Below are 20589 nucleotides of genomic sequence, written 5' to 3'. Positions count from 1 at the left end.
TCCCCTGGTCTTGACTTTAAGCATGCCTTCACTATTAAGTTTAATCATTTCTAGCTTTTGGTTGAAAGTGAGATATGTGCAGCTCCTTTCACTTCAATGTTTAGAGGCCACTTGAGCATTGTTAATTAGCCTAAATTTAATATTGTGTCTCAGGGAATGCGGAGGCCAGAGGAGAGGGAAGGAGACAAAATAATAGCTGGTCCATCGAGCAGTCAGGACACATACTAAAAATCGTGAAAATTACCCAAAATGTGACAAAGTAAACAAATACCATTTAGAAAAAGGGTTCCAGTAGACTTGTTTAAAACAGGGTTGCCACAAATCTTCAATATGTAAAATATGCCGTATTTGCAAAGCACAATACAATCAAGTGTGCTTGTGAGGCATTAACTAATGGCATATTGATGGAACTATTTTCCTGGATTAAAGGCTTCTAGAATAAAAGGTTTCTCTTTGCTTTTATGTAAATGTAGTTTTGGTTACTGTTACAAGTTTTGGAAGCTTTGTAACACTGGCTTAGTTATAGTGAAATATATTTAATATCTGCTGGATGGTAGGTATTGTTGATCCAGCAAGTTTTAAGTCAGTGTTTATATCTGGAATCTCTTAATATTCTTCAATTGCTTGACTAGATGGAACAGCTGTAATTAAAATAAAGAACTTGATTTTTGTGTGTAGTTTATGGAAGTACATTTGCTATCATTTTTGTTGTATCCTAAGTAATTTCAAAAGTCCTCAAACTTAAAAGGGTCATATTTCAAATAATTGTAGAAAACAAGTGTAACAAGAAGAGTGTACTGTTGGTAACAAGAAAATTGATTGCCATCTCCCATCTTTCTTCAGGGAACCCCTGCTTTGTTCTTAATTCAGTTAACTTTCAATAATAATCTATTGGAATGTGGTGTGGAAGACGAAAGGTAATTTTAAACAAACTGTTTTGTTTATTTTGGAAAGTTTGTTGAATGATATTCTTTTGAGTTAGACTATTATAAATTTTTTTAAAAATTAAAAAAGTTGAGATTCATTTTTGGGGTAACTTTGCTGTAATGTAATTTATTTTTACAAAAAGAACAGTTAATGCATAGTTCAAAAATTTTTTTCCATCAGGTTTTTTCTCAACCTGGAAACACTTGTGGGCTGTGTTCTTTCGGGTCCAACTTCACCACTCGCTTTCAGTGACTCTGTCTTAAATGTTGTCAATCAAAATGCAAAGCAGTTGGATAACAAGGAGCATCTTTGGAGAATGTGGAGTATTATAGTCACCCCATTAACAGAATTGATTAATCAGGTATGATATAAGTCAGCTGCATGTTTTGTCTCAAGTTTAGTACCTTGTCTTTTTTTTCTTTCTTTGTTATATAGCACATGAGTATATGAATAGAAATTTGTATTTGAATGGAAGATATTACATATTTTATCTGTGGGAGTGGTTAATTTTCTGTTCTTTAAATTACTTGATTTCTTTTCATTGTGTTTCTGCCTTATTCAAAAAAGTGTAACTTAGTGGGGACTAAATAGTCCATTTTCTCTTACGATTAGAAAGCCAGAAGGCTCACATGATAGATATGGATTTCCCTGTTTATATCTTGGATTCTTGCATTTGTGCTGTGGGGAATAATATGAATGTCTTGACTAAACTATATATTCTTAGATTTCTATGGCAAATCATGTTGGTGAACACCTCAAAGCCATATAGTAGTTCCTAAACCTTTAATTCTTGAGTTGACTGACCTTTACATTTGAATACTTTAAAAAGTGATAATATTGGCAAGGTATGGAGCTCAAGTTCTGTCACTGTTAATAGTTCATTAGCAGCTTTATCAATCTTTAATGGAATTATTACTTACAAATGGAGTGAAGACTCTGAAGAATTATGTGATTATACAGTAGCCCTTATTTTAGCTACTTGAGCCAACACTCCATTAAACATATTCCTTTGGAAGAACAAGATTTATTTTCCTAAATGGTTTCCTACAGTTTGAGGTCTGCTAGAGGCCATTTTTGGAGAAGGCAATGGCAGCCCACTCCAGTACTGTTGCCTGGAAAATCCCATGGGCGGAGGAGCCTGGTAGGCTGCAGTCCATGGGGTCGCGAAGAGTCCTACACAATTGAGTGACTTCACTTTCACTTTTCACTTGCATACATTGGAGAAGGAAATGGCAACCCACTCCAGGGTTCTTGCCTGGAGAATTCCAGGGACGGGGGAACCTGGTGGGCTGCTGTCTATGGGGTCGCACAGAGTCAAACACAACTGAAGCGACTTAGCAGCAGCAGCAGAGGCCATTTTTATAAGTCCTTGCTTGAGTCTTACCTTCTGCGTATAGTAAAAGTTTGTGGAATCACCTCTGGGATTCTTGTTTAGGACTTAAAACACAGTATATTGTTTCCCAGGGTTGCTTGAGAGACTACCACAAACTGGTGGCTTAAATCAACAGGAACTTATTTTTTAAAGCTCTTGGGGCCGGAATTTCAATAGTAAGATGTTGGCAGATTTGGTTTCTTCTGGAGCTGTAAAAGAGAGTGTGTTCCATGCTTCTCTTAGCGTCCAGCAATTGTTGATATTGTGAATCCACCACTCCAATCTCAGCCTATCTTCACATGGCGTTCTTCCAAGTATCTTCTATTAAACTTCCTCTTTTATAAGGACACCAGTTATTGGATTAGAGTGTGCCTTAAGTCAGCATGACTTCTTTATTGCATGATTACACCTGCAAGGACCCTAATTTCAAAGACTACAGAGGTTAGGAGTTCACCATCTGTTTTAACATCTCGACGTTGGGGAACATGATTCTTACTACATGTGATAAGATGTCACTATTTAGGACTAGAATTAGATGGTGATTTGTCTAACTTCATTTTCTTTTTTCAGACCAATGAAGTGAATCAAGGGGATGCCTTAGAACATAATTTCAGTGCTATCTATGGTGCACTGATTTTGCCAATAAACCATATTTTTCCAGCACAAAAAATTCCAGTGGTAAGGCAAATTTTTACTTGAGGAATTTGCGGTTTTTAAATATTATGTTACTCTTTGTAATGAACTTCTATAAGACTTTCTTATGACTTATAATCAGCTTAGGAGAAAGGAAAGTGGTGAAGAGAGTGAAGTTCCTCTTCACCTTTGTTAATTGCTGGTATTGTGGTATTACTACAGTTTTTCGGTTAGAGCTCTGGGAATGTGGGCAGACTTATTATCCTGTGCTAGTCTCTTCTGACACCTTAAGTGTTACTGTGTTTTTAAAATGTTAAAGATGTATTCTATTAAGTTATTTGATATATAGATACACATTTTCTAAGTTTTTTTTTATTATTGTTAGGTCACCATGAAGACCTTACTTAAAACTTGGTCAGAATTATATAGAGCATTTGCTCGCTGTGCAGCTTTGGTGGCAACTGCGGAAGAGAATTTATGCTGTGAGGAATTTTGTTCCAAGATAATGTCCAGTTTGGAAGATGAAGGCCTTTCAGTGAGTTTATTCTGATACCGACCTTTTTTGTATTTAAAGTAAATTCTTTTCAAGTAAATAGAGATAATGTTTATGAACTATCATTAACTAATGCTTTTAGTTTATAAGTAATGAAGTTAAGGTATAAAACAGGTAACAGCTTTGCGAGACAATTTTGTGTCATTGGACTCTAAGGTCCATGTATCAGGACCACTTGATGGTGATGTGCTTTTACTACTCTGGTGTGCCTTTGCCATTCTAGATGAACAGTACAAGGACTTTGCCATCCTATATCTTGTTTTTTCATACCTGTTAGCTTTTTTGTTTAAATCTTTTAATTAAAAGATAATTGCTCTACAATACAGTTTTGGTTTCTGCCACATTCAACATGAATCAGCCATAGGTATACATAGGTCTCTTCCCTCTTGAACCTCCTTCCGCCTCCCATGCATCTTCAGTTGTTACTGAGCCCTGGTTTGAGTTTCCTGAGTCATTCAGCAAATTCCCACTGCTATCTAATTTACATATGATAGTGTATATGTTGCGCTTCCCAGGGAACCTGCCTGCTAGTGCATGTAATGTAAGAAATGTGGTTTGATTCCTGGGTCAGGAAGATCCCTGGGAGGAGGACATGGCAACCCACTCCAGTATTCTTGCCTGAAAAATCCCATGGACAGAGTCTGGCGGGCCCAGACTGTTCATAGGGTTGTAAAGAGTTGCACACAACTAAAGCGACTTAGCACAATATATGTTTTCATGTTACTCTCTCTGTTCATCCCACATTCTCCTTCCCCACACCCTTGTCCATAAATCTGTTCTCTACATCTGCATCTCCATTACTGCCCTGCAAATAGCTTCATCAGTACCATCTTCTAGATTCCATATATATGCACTAATGTATGATATTTGTTTTTCTGTTTCTAACGTACTTCACTCTGTATAATAGGCTCTAGGTTCATCCACCACATTAGAACTGACTCAAATATGTTCCTTTTTATGGCTGAGTAGTATTCCATTGTATATATGTACCACAGCTTCTTTATCCATTCATTTGTCTATGGACATCTAGTTTGCTTCTGTTTCCTAGCTATTGTAAATAGTGCTGCAATGATGTGTCTTTTTGAGTTTTGGTTTCCTCAGGATATATGCCTAGTAATGGGATTGCTGGGTCATATGGTAGTTTTATAACTAGTTTTCTTTTTTTTTTTTTTACTTGGAAGATAATTATAATATTGCAATGGTTTTTGCCATACATGAACAGTAATTGGCCATACACGTGGCCCACCCCCCCCATCCTGAACCCGCCCCCACCTCCCTCCCCACCCTGTCCCTCTAGGTTGTCCCAGAGCACCAGCTTTGGGTGCCCTGCTTCATGCATCAAACTCACATGGGTCATCTGTTTTGCATATGGTAGTGTATATATTTCAATGTTACTCTCTCAGATCATCCAGTCATTGCCTTCTGCTGAGTCCAAAAGTCTCTTCTTTACATCTGTGTTGTCTTTGCTGCCATGAAAGTAGAATTGTCGACACTGTCTTTCTAAATTTCATATATATGTGTTAATATAGAATATTTTTCTTGCTGTTTCTGACTTCACTTTGTATAGTAGGCTCCAGGTTCGTCATCCTCATTAGAACAGACTCATATGCGTTCCTTTTTATAATTGAGTAATACTCCATTGTGTCTGTATACCACAACTTTCTTATCCATTCATCTGCCAAAGGACTCTAGGTTGCTCTTTCAATTCTGATTTCCTCAGAATATATGCCCAGCAGTAGCATTGCTGGGTCATGCGGCAGTTCTGTTCCCAGATTTTTGAGGAATCTCCACACTATTCTCCACAGTGGCTGTACCGGTTTGCATTTGCACCAATAGTGTAAGAGGGTTTCCTCTTCTCCAAACCCTCTCCAGCATTTATTGTTTGTAGACTTTCTGATGATGGCAGTTCTGATCTGTGTACAATGATGTCTCATGGTGGTTTTGATTTGCATTTCTCTAATAATGAGTGATGTTGAGCATCTTTCATGTATTTATTAGCCATCTGTATGTCTTCTTTGAAAAAATGTCTGTTTAGGTCTTTTGCCCACTTTCTGATTGGGTTCTTTTTTTTGGTATTGGGCTGCTTGTGTATTTTGGAGATTAATTATTTGCCAGTTGTATATGCTGTTATTTTCTCCCATTCTGAGGACTGTCTTTTCACCTTGCTTACAGTTTTCCTGCAAAAGCTTTTAAGTTTAATTAGGTCCCATTTGTTTATTTTTGTTTTTATTTCTGTTTCTCTGGGAGGTGGGTCATAGAAGATCTTGCTATGATTTATGTCATCAAGTGTTCTGCCTTTGTTTTCCTCTAAGAGTTTTCGAGTTTCTGGTGTTACATTTAGGTGTTTAATACATTTTGAATTTATTTTTGTGTGGTATTAGAAAATGTTCTAGTGTCATTCTTCTACATGCAATTGATCAGTTTTCCCAGCACCACTTGTTGAAGAGATTGTCTTTTCTCCATTGTACACTTTTGCCTCCTTTGTCAAAGGCTTCCCTGGTGGCTCAGACGGTAAAGCGTCTGCCTGCAGTGTGGGAGACCCAAGTTCAATCCCTGGGTTGGGAAGATCCCCTGGAGAAGGAAATGACAACCCACTCCAGTACTCTTGCCTGGAGAATTCCATGGACTGAGAGGCTCCTCAGAGCCTGGTAGGCTACAGTCCATGGAGTCGCAAAGAGTCGGACATGACTGAGCAACTTCACTTTTGTCAAAGGTATGGTGTCCATAGGTGTATCGGTTTATCTCCAGACTTTGTTTTGTTCCATTGATGTATATTTCTGTCTTTGTGCCAGTACTATACTGTAGCTTTGTAGTGTAGTCTGAAGTCAGGAAGGTTGATTCCTCCAGCTCCATTCTTCTTCCTAGAGGATTGCTTTGGATATTCAGGGTCTTTTGTGTCTCCATATAAATTGTGAACTTTTTTTGTTTAAAAAAAAAAATTGAATTTAATCTATAGATTGCTTTGGGTAGTATATTCATTTTCACTATATTGATTCTTCCAATCTAAGAACATGGTATATTTCTCCATCTGTTTGTGTCATCTTTGATTTCTTTCATCAGTGTTTTGTAGTTTTCTGTATACAGGTTTTTTGTTTCTTTAAGTTAATGTATTCCTAAGTATTTTATTCTTTCTGTTGCAGTGGTGAGTGGTGTTGTTTCCTTAATGTCTTTTTCTGATTTTTCATTGTAAGCATATAGGGATGCAAGGGATTTCTATGTATTAATTTTATATCCTGTGACTTTACTGTATTTGTGGATTAGCTCTAGTAATTTTCTGGTGGCATCTTTAGGGTTTTCTATGTAGAGGATCATGTCATCTGCAAATAGTTTTACTACTACTTTTACAATCTGAATTCCTTTTATTTCTTCTCTGATTGCTGTGGCTAGGACTTCCAAAACTGTTGAACAGTAGTGGTGAGTGTGGGCACCCTTGTCTTGTTCCTGATTTTAGAGTAAAAGCTTTCCTTTTTTTCACCATTGAGGATAATGCTTGCTGTGGGTTTGTCATATCTGGCTTTTATTATGTTGAGATGTGTTCCTTCTGTGCCTGTTTTCTAGAGAGTTTTTATCATAAATGGGTTTGAAGTTTTTCAAAGGCTTTCTCTGCATCTATAGAAATAATCACGTGGTTTTTATCTTTCAATTTATTAATATGGTGTATCACATTGATTTTGCACATATTGAAGAATCCTTGTATCTCTGGAATAAAGCCTGCTTGGTCATGATGTATGATCCTTTTAATATGTTGTTGGATTCTGTTTGCTCGAATTTTGTTGATTTTTGCATCTATGTTTATCAGTGATACCAGCCTGTAGTTTTCTCTTTTTTGTGTGGCATCTTTTATTTGGTATCAGGGTGATGGTGGCCTCATAGAATGAGTTTGGGCGTTTTCCTTCCTCTGCAATTTTCTGGAAGAGTTTGAGTAGGATAGGTGTTAGCTCTTCTCTAAATTTTTGGTAGAATTAACCTGTGAAGCCATCTGATCCTGGGCTTTTGTTTGTTGGAAGATACGGTTTCGATTTCTGTGCTTGTGATTTGCTTAAATTTTATATTTGTTCCTGGTTCAGTTTTGGAAGGTTATACTTTTCTAAGAATTTGTCCATTTCTTCCATGTTGTGCATTTTATGGGCATATAGTTGCTCATAGTAGTGTCTTAGGTTCCTTTGTATTTCTGTGTTGTGATTTCTCCATTTTCATTTCTAATTTTATTGATTTGAGATTTTTTCCTTTTTGTCTTGATGAGTATGGCTAATGGCTTATCTATTTTATTTTCTCAAAGAACCAGCTTTTAGTTTTATTGATCTTTGCTATAGTCTCCTTTCCCCCCCCCCCCCCCATTTATTTCTGCTCTGAATTTTGTGATTTCTTTCCTTCTACTAACTGGGTTTTTTTTTGTTGTTGTTGTTGTTGTTGTTGTTCTTTTTCTAGTTGCTTTTAGTGTAAGGTTAAGTTGTTGATTTGATATTTCTCTGGTTTCCTGAGGTAGCCTTTGTATTGCTATGAACTTCCCGCTTAGCACTTTAACTGAATCACATAGGTTTGGGGTTGTTGTGTTTTCATTATCATTTGTTTCTATGCCTGTTTTGATTTCCTTAGTGATCCTTATTAAGTGTGTTATTTAGCCCCCATGTTTGTGTTTTTTACATTTTTTTCCTGGTAGTTGATAGTCTAATCTTACAGCATTGTGATCAGAAAAAAATGCTTGAAATTATTCACTTTTTAGAAATTTACCAGGGCTTGATTTGTGGTCCAGGATGTGGCCTGTCCTGGAGGATGTTCCATGTGCAGTGAGAAGATGTATGTATCACAGCTTCTTTATCCATTCATCTGTCTATGGACATCTAGTTTGCTTCTTTGTACTAGCTAATGTAAATAGTGCTACAGTAAACATTGGGGTTCAGTTCAGTGTCTCAGTCGTGTCTGACTCTTTGCGACCCCATGGACTGCAGCACACTGCACCCTGTTCATCACCAACTCCTGGAGTTTACTCAAACTCATGTCCATTGAGTTGGTGATGCCATCCAACCATCTCATCCTCTGTCATCCCCTTCTCCTCCTGCCTTCAATCTTTCCCAGCATCAGGGTCTTTTCAGATGAGTCAGTTCTTTGCATTAGGTGGCCAAGTATTGGAGTTTCAGCTTCAGCATCAGTCCTTCCAATGAATATTCAGGCCTGATTTCCTTTTGGATGGACTGGTTGGATCTCCTTGCAGTCCAAGGGATTCTCAAGAGTCTTCTCCAACACCACAGTTCAAAAGTGTCAATTCTATGGCGCTCAACTTGCTTTATGGTCCAATTCTCACAACACTGGGGTAGATGTGACTTTTTTAGTTTTGGTTTCCTCAGGATATATGACTAGTAGTGGGTTTGCTGGGTCATAATGATAGTTTTATTCCTAGGTTTTTAAGGAGTCTCCTTAAAAAACTTGTATCTTAAAAACAAGTCACATAGTGACTATATCAATTTACATTCCCGCCAACAGTTTAAGAAGCTTCCCTTTTCACTACACCCTCTCCAGCATTTATTGTTTGTAGAGTTTTTGGTGCTGGCCATTCTGACTCATGTGAGGTGATACCTCATTGTAGTTTTGATTTTCATTTCTCTAATAATGAGCAGTGTTGAGGATCTTTTCATATGTTTATTAGCCATCCATATGTTTTCTTTGGAGAAATGTCTGTTTAGGTCTTTTTCCCACTTTTTAATTGGGTTTTTCTGGTGTTGAGTTGTATGAGCTGGTTGTATACTTTGGAAATTCTTTGTCAGTTGTTTCATTTGCTGTTGTTTTCACCCATTCTGAGTGTTGTCTTTTCATCTTGTTTATAGCTTCCTTTGCTGTGCAAAAGCTTTTAAGTTTAATTACGTCTCACTTGTTTGTTTTTATTTCCATTACTTTGGGAGGTGGGTCATAGAGGATCTTTCTGTGATTTATTTGTCTTACAGTGTTCTGCCTATGTTTTCCTCTATGAGTTTTATAGTTTCTGCTCTTACATCTCAGTTCAGTTCAGTTCAGTCGCTCAGTCGTGTCCGACTCGTTGCGACCCCGTGAATCGCAGCACGCCAGGCCTCCCTGTCCATCACCAACTCCCAGAGTTCACTCAGACTCACGTCCATTGAGGCGGTGATGCCATCCAGCCATCTCATCCTCTGTCGTCCCCTTCTCCTCCTACCCCCATCCCTCCCGGCATCAGAGTCTTTTCCAATGAGTCAACTCTTCACATGAGGTGGCCAAAGTACTGGAGTTTCAGCTTTAGCATCATTGCTTCCAAAGAAATCCCAGGGCTGATCTTTATAATTGGTCTTTCATTTAGGTCTTTAATATACCTATTAGCTTTTTAAAGTCTGTCCTTTGAAAGTTTGTGGTCTTAAAAATGTAGGTTCCTATTCACACCTTTCCCTTACTCTATAAAAAGAATAACTGGTGTCAGCAGTTTGATATGTATCATTCTAGAATAAACCAATAAGTTACATATTTATATGCACATATATATGTGAATACAGTGTTCTTTCCATTTGAAATTTATTTTATTTATTACTCTGAAGTGTGCCATTTTTTTTATTTGAAAAGATTTCTAGTCCTTGATAGTGGTTACCCTGCTGAGAAGAGTAGAGATAGTTATAATGTGTCAGTTCTGATTATGGGCTTTTGATATCATAGTATTTGGCAGAGTGGCTTTAAAAGTGTGCTGTTACCGGCCACAGAGACAGTGAACTTGTTGAATGTTTTTGTGATTTTTAGGGAAAAGCTTGACCCTTGGTTTTTGCTTTTAAATTCTTATCTTGGATGGACTTAACAGTTTGTTCTCTTCTGAAGAAATTTAGAATCTTCCTAAATTTTATAAAATACCCTGTTGGGATTTTGCTCGGCATGATTGGTTATATTGCATTCAGAGATTAATTTGGAAAATAATTTCTATCTTTATAACATTGAGTTTTTCTGTTCAGAAATATTTTTTTTAGTTCTAAACTGAACCTAGCTTGCTTGATTTGGGGGTTTTATAGTTGTTTTATCTAGTTTTATCTAGTATAAATGGTCTCTTCCCTGCCTATACTTGGTTACTACCGGCATATATGAAATCTCTTGTCAATATACATTTCTGTATATTAACACAGTTTTGTGTCCTTGAGATTCTCTTCTTGGTCACAGTGAAATTCTTTTAAAACATTGTAGATTAGTGTTTTAAGATTTTTTGCAGATACCTTCATTTGTGAGATTGGAGTTCCTCATTGTCCAATTTTTATATTGTAGAAATGATAAACATGTGACTAATAACATCTTGTCAAATATATAACCAATTAGTTAAAAGTTTTAGGTTCCAGAAAATTTTTTATCACAGCTCTGAAGTTAAACATAGGCTCATTTGTTCCCTTTTCTGTAAAGTTTTTCTACAAAATACACATCTAAGACTTGTTATTTTTGTTACTGCTGCTGTTGCAAATTCATCATTTGATACTAATTTTAGTATTATCAACCTGTTTTTTAGTTTAAGTTTAGGATTTTCTTTTTACCTTTGGAATTTAGACATCTCACCAAGGTTGTGTCTTGAGGCATCTTTTAAAATCGTTCTGTTAAGTATTTGGTGGGTCTTTTCAGTTTAAGGAGCTGTGCCTTCATCTGAGGAAAAAGTGCCGAGGTCTTCAGGTGTCATCCTCTGTGTCTCTTCTTTCTCTGTATCTCTCTGTGTTTTGCTTTATTTCTGGTCCTGCTTTCTGGGAGCTTGATATTTCTGTGTCCATCTTTCGGTTTAAACGCTGAAGTGTTTGATAATTTTAATTTTACATTTAATGTTTTTAAGTGAATATGATTTCCTCTTACATTTGAGAGTATTTTATTTTCTTCTGTTTCTGTTATTGCCTCTTTCCTTGTTGATTAGTTCTGTTCGTATTTAACACACCTTCTTCATATTTGACAATAAAGGCTAATGTTGAGCAATATTATTAGCTGGAATGTGTTTCCTAACCCAGGAGAGAACTCCTGTTTATCTGGCTTTGATAGCAAATTGTAGTTATAAGGAAGCTTTGCCTTGTAATTGTGATCAAGATGGAAGCATCTAGATCTTTCATGTCTTTTCTGTAGGGGTGTGTAGATTGTCATTTGGACTGAACCTTCCATGTGGTATTCATAGGTTAACAGGCCAGCAGGGCTCTCCCTTCCCCTTCTTGGTTCTTAACATCCACTGGGGAAGGTTGTCTTTGGCAGACCTGTGAATTAGTCCAGTGAATTGGAGAAGTGAACAGTATTGGAGAATAAAGGAAGGGCAATTGTATAGAACTGTAATTTCAGTAGTCTTTTACCCGTATGGTTTTTCTAATAACGATCAGATCTTTTTCTCAGAACCCTCCCTATGTCTTGTTAGTCAGTTTCTTCTATGAAAGCTCACTGCGTTTTTTTGTTTTGTTTTTGTTTTGAGATGTTCTTGACTGGTGGTACTGGGATTTCCTTTGTTCTGTTTCATTTGGATCTGAGGGAGGAGATGGAAAGAATATCAGGGAGCTTAGCAACTTTTTTATGTTTGGTTTTTATGGGTTTAGTGAACACTTCCATTTCAGTATTGAGGGAAAAAAAGGTATAGTATTGAATACTTGGCACACAGCAGATAACTAGGAAATAGTCATAACCGTATAGTTAATTGGAGAAGGAAATGGCAACCCACTCAAGTGTTCCTGCCTGTAGAATTCCGTGGGTGGAGGAGCCTGGCAGGCTGCAGTCCATGGGGTCACAAAGAGTTGAACACAACTAAGGACTAACACACACACACATACAGTTAATGTGTCTTAAATGGCATAAACTATGGTGTGTGTTACTATATGTCATACATGGGAGTTAAAGTTATATTTTTTATTCATGCTTACAAGTTTTATAAACCATGCCATTAGTTAAAAGGTTGTCATGCAATACCTAACTGTTCTTTTCCAGAATTTATTGTTCTTGGATAGGATCACTCATATTATTACTGTAATGGTTGATTGCATCGACTTTTCACCATATAATATTAAATATCAACCCAAAACTAAATGTAAGTATTTTATTCATTCAGTATAAGCAAGGCTGTCTGAACTGTATCAGGGCATATCCTAATAGCTTTCCCATCTAATTTTACCTACTTTTAATGTTATATAACCATGTTATTTTGCTAGTTCACATGCTGCTCTCTTTCTCTTTCTCGATGTATCTCTCTCACCCACCCCTGCAGTGTATAACCCCTTTTTATGATGCAGAAACAAATTTTGTCCTATGTAGAGATTGCCTAATAATACAGATGATTTTACTTACTCCATCTGGTTACAAGGGATTATCTGGACAAAAAGCTTGAACTTAGTTAAAATGTTCTTATTTGATAGCCTTATCTGAAATGATCATTGAATTGATGTTAAACTGCATAGAAAATCATGGCAGTGGTTAATCGGTTATGGTTTTACAGGAAATGTAAAATGACTCTAAAAGTGTAACACAGTTTTTACTGTATAAAATTCAGCAATTGAAATCTTAAATCTTATTTTCATAACTATATGCCTTGATTAATTCTAAATTATATTATGAGCTGTTAATGTACTAATTGGTTCTTTGAAATTATATATTTTCTACCAATGATTATATATTATCATACTGAATAGAAAAGAACCTTCTAGTTACAAGAAGTATTTTGTTTAAAGGTTACTTTTCCTGTTTAAAGAGTGGGAACATACTCAATTTTCCTTTAGTAAGATCTTTCTTTGAATTAGTGTAAAGATTTCTAGAACATAAAATATTTGCAGGGCTTTTTGGGGTGGGGGTAGTTTTTTGGTGTTTCATTTTTACAGTAATATAGAGAAACTTGTTTGGTAATAAAAGCATCCCAGCCTCAAGCCACAGAAATAGATTTTTTTCTTTAGTCTTAGTCCCCTTTCAGACTGAACAATACTTAATCTAATTACCTCTAATCTAATTACCTCTTTGTCAGGAAAATTAAAATTCTCTAAATATAGAAAGGTTATATAGCAAATGATATCAGAATATATTTTTTAAGCCCCTGAAGTTTGATAAGGCATAGATGATGATCCCGTTGTTGAAAGTTTTACATGTTTTGTTAACTTCTGAAAAAATAAGAATTAACTGAATATCATTTCTATCCATGATCTATAAACCCAGAATTAGAAATGTTTTTTGTTTTCAATCCTTATCTTGCAAGAGGTGTTCCTGGCTATTGAAATTTATTGAAACTAGGGAAAAAATCTAAAAACTGCCAGCACAAGCTGAGAGCAAACAAAATTTACAAATAGTTGAAATAAAATTGTTATTATTCATAAATATGCATCAGGATCACTTTGAGAGTTTTTGATAATTTTTACTTTGTAATTTGTTTTAGAGAAACATTGCAAAAATTAAACACAGATACTACTTTTTACTAGGGTTCCTCAGTTATCAGTTGATGCTTTTGCCTTATTTTCACCCCCACCCCCTTTTCTACTTTTATTTCCTACAACATTTCACAGCACTTGTAAGACAAGTCTTTGATCTAAAATATTTCCCAAGTCTTATCTTTCATGACCATTAGAAGTGAAGTAAAGGCAAGGTTAGATTTTGAAGGTCTCTCAATTGGGGTTTGTCAGTATTTCCTCAATATTAGATTGAGATTTTATTTCTTTATGGGGATGCTACAGAAGTAATTCGGTGTTTTCTTATCAGTGCATTATGTCAACAGGCATGTAAGTCAGTTTGTCCCACTATTGATAATGATAACATTTACTGTTTGATTAAGATCATATCTGTCGGTTTTGCACTATAAAATTCATTAGGAAACACAGTTAATAAATTAATGTTTTGTGGCAAGTTCTTTGAGACTTCATAAATATCTTGTTACTCAGCATACTTTGATTCATGAGTTACTCATCCATTGATGCTTCTTGCGTAAAACACTGTTTCCCAAAGTAGTGGATCATATTGTTTCATTTAATTACATTAGTTTGCTTTAATTACCATTAATTCTAAAAGCTGTCACTGTTTTATCTTAGCACCACAGAGACCTACAGATTGGTCCAAAAAGAAGAAGGAACCTTTAGGGAAGTTGGCTTCTTTAATTAAACTTATTGTGAGAGTGATCTATTCTTTTCACACACTGAGCCTCAAGGAAGTACATTCTGATACTCTCCTCACTATTGGCAACTCAATCACCAGCATTCTTTCCAATTTACTTGGACATATTTCTCTGCCTTCTATGATCCAGAAAATATTTGCAGCTTTAACAAGACCTCTGGCATTATTTTATGAAAACTCAAAGTAAGTATTTTGCCTTAATAGCTCTTAGACTTAAACATATATAACTAGATATGGGTAGCAAACTTGTTGTCATATCAGCTTTGTTGTTAAAGATCTTAATCTTTAAAGTTTACTGGAGTGGATAATATATGAAACTATGCTTTTGTTAAAAAGATAGCTCAAATAGTAAAATATGAGGTAGCAATTGGAAGTCCCTTTATTTTTCATTCTTAATCCAGCACAATTTTTACTTTAGTGCATCTCTTTACAGAATTGTTAATACAAAAAGCTTACATGTTAAATATATAATGTATATGACTTGACATACTACTTAGCAGTTAAGTATATGATATTCACTTAACCTAAGTATCTCATTGTTTTTAATGTCTGCAGAGGACTCCATGACACTTTACCCAATTTCCTGTTGGACATGTTTTCTAGTCTTTCCTCTCATAACTAACAATATCACAGGTCAATATATTTGTACATAAATCATTTGCCCACTATTCCTGCAGAACAGGGCTTAAAATGAAATTGTTGGTTCAAAAAGTATGTGCATTTAAATTTCTGAATTACTCTCCAGAAGTTTGTGTTGTTTTATATTACCCTTTGCATTTGAACCAAAGCAAGCAGTATATAAGAGAAAAACCATGAAAAAATCCCAACATATTTTAAAGAAGCATTTTGAGAGAATTCATCAGTGTTCTTTATAGCAAGCTTATGTGGTTCAGTAATAATACAGTCTGTTTTTCATAAACACAGAGGAAGCTTTAGGAACAGATTTAATGGAACTTCAAATTTATTAAATTTTTGCAAGTCTTTTTTAGTCCTTAAACTTCATAAAAATTCATTAAAAAGCATAAAAACAGGTGACTAGTAATAATACTTTGAGATCTATTCCAGATGTTTTTCTTTAACTCCTGTGTTAAAAGACAGGTTTGTTTCATGTTTAAAAACTTCATTAAAAAGCATAGAAATAGGTGACTAGTAGTAATACTTTTAGGTCTATTCCAGATGTTTTTCTTTAACTCCTGTATTAAAAGACATGTTTGTTTCATGTTTAATGTTTCCAGTTTGACGTTTTTTGTTAAGTCTTTGGGCACCTTTTTATATCATTATACGTCTCAGTTTTGGGCTGCATTACAGTGTTTCTAGGTTTATGTTCTAAAATATAAATGGTACTCTTTGTTTTTCTTCTAGGCTTGATGAAGTTCCTAAAGTGTATAGTTGTATGAACAACAAGGTACAAATAGACATTGTTCATAAAACATACTTTCATGAAGAAAAGTTTTAGAATTTAAATGTCTCCCTTCAATATAATTCTGCTGATTATTTTAAAGGGATATCATTATGCTTTAATTTTAATGAACTTTTGATATGAAATGGGTATAATCCAAGGATCATTCATGATTTAATAATATTGCCTTAAATTCATATAACTCAACTACTCCTGTCTCATTCTTTTATGTGTGAAGGTAATTGGCTCCAAGGTTAGGCAACTATTAATCTCATAATTTATGTGAAAACAAATTTCTTCTGTTAATGTAAAATAAGCTTGAATTCAAGCTGTTCTATCAATAAAGTAAGTTCTTGTCAGCTTATAAAGAGTATTATATATTGAAGGTGATGAGAGCTTTTAAAAAGCCATTTGAGGACTTCCTGGTGGCTCAGTGGTAAAAAATCTGTCTGCCAATGCAGACGACATAGGTTCTGTCCCTTATCTGGGAAGATCCTGCATCCTGCAGAACATACAAGCCTGCATGCCACAGCTACTGAGCCAGTGCTCTAGAGCCCTGGAGCTCAATTACTGAGCCTACGTGCTGCAGCAGCTGAAGCCTGTGTGCCCTAGAGCTCATGCTCCACAACAGAAGTCACCCCAATGAGAAACCCAAGCATCACAACTAGAGAGTAGCCCCCACCCATTCTGTGCAGCTAGAGAAAAGCCTGTGCAGCAACAAAGACGAAGCACAGCCAAAAATAAATCAATAAAAATTGTTTTAAAGTCATTTGAGTTTTAAAAATTGAAATAACGTACTCTGTGAGTTGTTTAGTATGCTTTGTGCTTTTGTTTTTTCTCTCTGAAAAGTAACATTTCTAAGTGTTACCCTAATGAACTTTTTCTTTTTCCTAGTTAGAAAAGCTACTAGGAGATATAATTGCTTGTCTACATGTCAGCTACACTGGAACTTACGACAGTGAACTTCTTGAACAGATCTCACCATTATTATGCATAATATTTTCACACAAGAACAAACAGATAAGAAAACAAAGTGCTCAGTTCTGGAATGCCACATTTGCTAAAGTGACGATGTTGATTTATCCTGAGGAGTTAAAGTATGCTAACAATAAAACTTTATATAGTTACTCTGTTCTGATTATGTAAATTGACATTTTGGTTTTAACATAAATCCTTATGTAGAATCACTGTAGAGGATTTCCTAGTTAAAATATTCTTGTTTGGAGTACACGGTAATTATTAAAATTATTTGACCCTTTGCTTTGGTCCTTAGAATAAACTTAGTTTTAGAAACATAAAAAGCAGTTTCAAATTATGCTTAACAAAAGGAGTTTCCAACAAGGGGCAGGAAGCTGATGGCTGTTAAATCTAGCTGATATGTACTTAATGTAACAGTCTGCTCTTGTTTGAAATTTATGGTGAAAGTTTGAGAAGTTTTTAAAGAATAAAATTCAGAAACTGAAGAGTTTAGTGAAAAATTCTAATATTGTCTGTAAATTTCTCCTGGTTTTATGTATGTAGAGTAAGAAACAGTCTTAAGCTGGATGTGTTTTTATCACTTTAAAATTGTAATTGAACTGTTCTTAATGTGCCAACAGTACTACTTAATTCAAAGTATATTTACTTATATTTGAAGGCCAATACTGAAACAAGCCAAACAAAAATCTCTGCTTTTATTGCCTGGTTTGGAAAATGTTGAAATTATGGAGGAATCCAGTGGACCATATTCAGATATGGTAGGTTGAGGGGGGGCGTTTTTGTTTACTTTTATGTGATGTTTGAGTGATTTATTGGATATCAGTGTAACTTTAAAAAGGACAGAAACTTAAGACTGACTGAAGAGATAAAACCTGAACAGAAGAGTTCCACAACATAGGGGTTTTGCGTACAGTTAGTTGTGTGGCCTGGAAAACTTACAAATTAAAAGGCAGTAAATTTCACCATAGGTTCTCATGTAAATAATACCCAATTCTTATTCATTAATGATGTTTTATTTTAAAAAACTGACACCCCATGTATTGTTTTACAGAGGTCAGAATTATTAAGATATGGTTAAATGTTGCTTTGTAAAACTAGGACTTCTAGTTACTATTCCCCACCTAGAATATGAAGAGCTACACTTCATTTTCTCATTTCTTTCTGTTGAATCTCATTCCTTCTGTTAGAGAAACAAATCATTGATACCACATTTTCCATTTGGAACAAGGTTACTGTGGTTAATAATACTAGATGACTATAAAGATTAAGGAGTAAAGATAAAAGTACTATATACTCATCAGGTAGAACACTCTTAGACACTTTGTTCCTATTCAACAACAAAAGAGTCTAGCTATTATTTGTTTAGAACCTGTAAGAGAAAACATAGCTAAGTACTCTATTTAGTTTTATTTTTTGGATAAAATTAAAATTCTCATCAGAAAATTATCTAGACTTTTTGAGACTCATTCAGTGTAATATGGCTCAAAAAAACCATATAATCTGGTAGGAGGGCCTGATAGTATTTTCTGTCATGTATGTTTTATTGTTTAAAGTGTTATGGTTTGGGTTTTTCTGTTAAAAAAGTTTCCAGTAATAAGTGGGATATTTGAATCCTGTAATTTGTTTTTAGAATATTTATTTGGTATAGCTTATTTTAGAATTTATAAAATTAAATGATGCAAAACTAATGCTGTATAAGTTGGAGACACCAAATCTATTTGCTGTTACTGTATTAGACAATGGCTTTGTTTTCTTTGACATGATCTAGTAGATTCGAATACTCAAATTTGATATAAATATTACACTGTAATTACCAATGTGAAAAGGATAAATATTTGCACATAATGAAATTGTTTTATTTTTATAAAAACAGACAGAAAATTCCCAATTAAATATGAAGATAAGTGGCATGGAAAGAAAATCAAGTGGAAAAAGAGATTCTTTTTTGGCACAAACAAAGGATACAAAAGACAGTATGAAACCACCAGCTAAAGTATGTTTTTCCAAAGTGTATTTAATAGTACTCTTAATATTAATATATATACCAGCTTGAGAACATACAACTTCTAACTGGAAGAAAAAGCTGTTACGGACTAAATAAAAGATGGGATTATAGGGAAATATAGTTTGGCCTAGAAAGACTATTAAGATGGTATGGAAATCTTGACACTTTGGGAGATGATTACTTCTTAGTAAAGTTAAATCTGCATAATACTAAGTGTTTATTTAGTATAATTACTCCAGGCAGTAACCCTCTTCAGATAGAATGAAACTAGATTTGAATAACTTAGGTAGGATGAAAGAATATTTTAGAGCTTCCTTTATTGACTAGAAAGAGAATGCCTACATAAGACATTTGTCATAACCTCATATATAAAACTAGATATCTAGTAGCTAGTGGCAAATTAACCAAGTTTCAGATAGTCTTTCTTCTAGGACCTCCAGTAAAGGGGTTATTCTAGAATCTTAAGACCATGGCTCTGGGAAAATGAAAGAAAAATATTTTTAAAGAATAAGTTTGACACAGTCTTGTAGCATTATAAAGTAAAATGGAAACAGCTGTTCTGCAATTGTGTAAAAGTGGCATTGGGTTACCAATATTAGTATGTCAGGCATATGATTTTGGCAACTTTTACTTGAGTAGTTTGTGCTTCAACTTGAAATCACAGATGTACTTTTTCCCTGCCAAACCACTTGATTTCTGTGTGCTAGGCTGAAAAACATATTTGCCCATGCTTCCCTGGTAAGCACACATTTGCCTACTTCTTAAAGAGGTGTAATTTTATTTTCTGAGTATTTAATACAAGCAGAATGAAAAGAAAACTAGGGACATTGTACTAATTATAATTATCCAGGAATATCCTATAGGTTTGAACTTCAAACTTCCTAGTCATCATCAAAAACCATTATCAGAGTGCCAAAGAGAGATTGATTGATGTATTGGAAAATAATTTAGAAACTCAAAATGTGCATTTACTGTTTTAATTTCCAGTTGAAACTAGATTCTTCAACTCCAAAAGCAAAGGGTGAAATGCCTTTGGAAGAAGAAAAGTCTACTGACTTTGTGTTTATACCTCCAGAAGTAAAAGAAACAAAGGAAAGAATACTAACTGAACACCAGAAAGAAGTACTCAAAACAAAGAGGTTTGTAGTACTTTTATCTTGAATTGAGTTTTCTGTACTTACATTTAGATTTCATGCAGCAAACATAATTTTGAGTTTAGAACTAAGATACTGGTATATTGTACTGTATTTTAAATGTCAAAAAGATTGTACATGGCCATATTTCATAGTGTGTCGGGCTATCTTGAAATGCACCAAATGTTCCTAAACTGAATCCCTTTATTAAGGTCTTGAAAGATCAGGGAAATGGTTTCATGGAAAATCTGGGAAATAGGCATCTAAGACTTGATTTTATATTCTTAAAAGGTAACTAGATATAGAATTGTAAGCTTAATTGTAAGAATATCAAATATTGAAGTTGTTGTTTAGTGGCTAAGTCATGTCTGACTCTTTGCAACCCCAAAGACTGCAGCACGCCAGCCTTCCATGTCCTTCACTTCTCCCCAAGTTTGCTCCAAGTCATGTCCATTGTGTTGTTGATACCATCCATCCATCTCATCTTCTGTTGCCCCTTGTTTCTCCTGCCCTCAATCT

General features: G+C 35.0%; 1 protein-coding gene across 5 annotated transcripts in view; it reads left to right on the top strand.

The window, feature by feature from the left end:
- RIF1 (replication timing regulatory factor 1) overlaps positions 1-20589 on the top strand; it is a 62327-nt gene that overhangs the window by 23791 nt on the left and 17947 nt on the right. For all 5 annotated transcript variants that reach the window (XM_027561025.1, XM_027561017.1, XM_027561007.1 and 2 more), the window contains exons 17-27: positions 844-917; positions 1108-1288; positions 2870-2977; positions 3318-3467; positions 12399-12498; positions 14474-14738; positions 15918-15960; positions 16849-17051; positions 17591-17690; positions 18806-18925; positions 19925-20076. In XM_027561025.1, coding sequence (XP_027416826.1) covers positions 844-917; positions 1108-1288; positions 2870-2977; positions 3318-3467; positions 12399-12498; positions 14474-14738; positions 15918-15960; positions 16849-17051; positions 17591-17690; positions 18806-18925; positions 19925-20076 — 1496 coding nt within the window. The remainder of the gene's footprint in view (positions 1-843; positions 918-1107; positions 1289-2869; positions 2978-3317; positions 3468-12398; positions 12499-14473; positions 14739-15917; positions 15961-16848; positions 17052-17590; positions 17691-18805; positions 18926-19924; positions 20077-20589) is intronic.

Source organism: Bos indicus x Bos taurus, chromosome 2, assembly GCF_003369695.1.
Source record: "Bos indicus x Bos taurus breed Angus x Brahman F1 hybrid chromosome 2, Bos_hybrid_MaternalHap_v2.0, whole genome shotgun sequence".
NCBI classification, from domain to species: Eukaryota; Metazoa; Chordata; class Mammalia; order Artiodactyla; family Bovidae; genus Bos; species Bos indicus x Bos taurus.
Note: the sequence above shows the minus strand (reverse complement) of the source record. Positions and strands in the feature narration are given on the sequence as shown.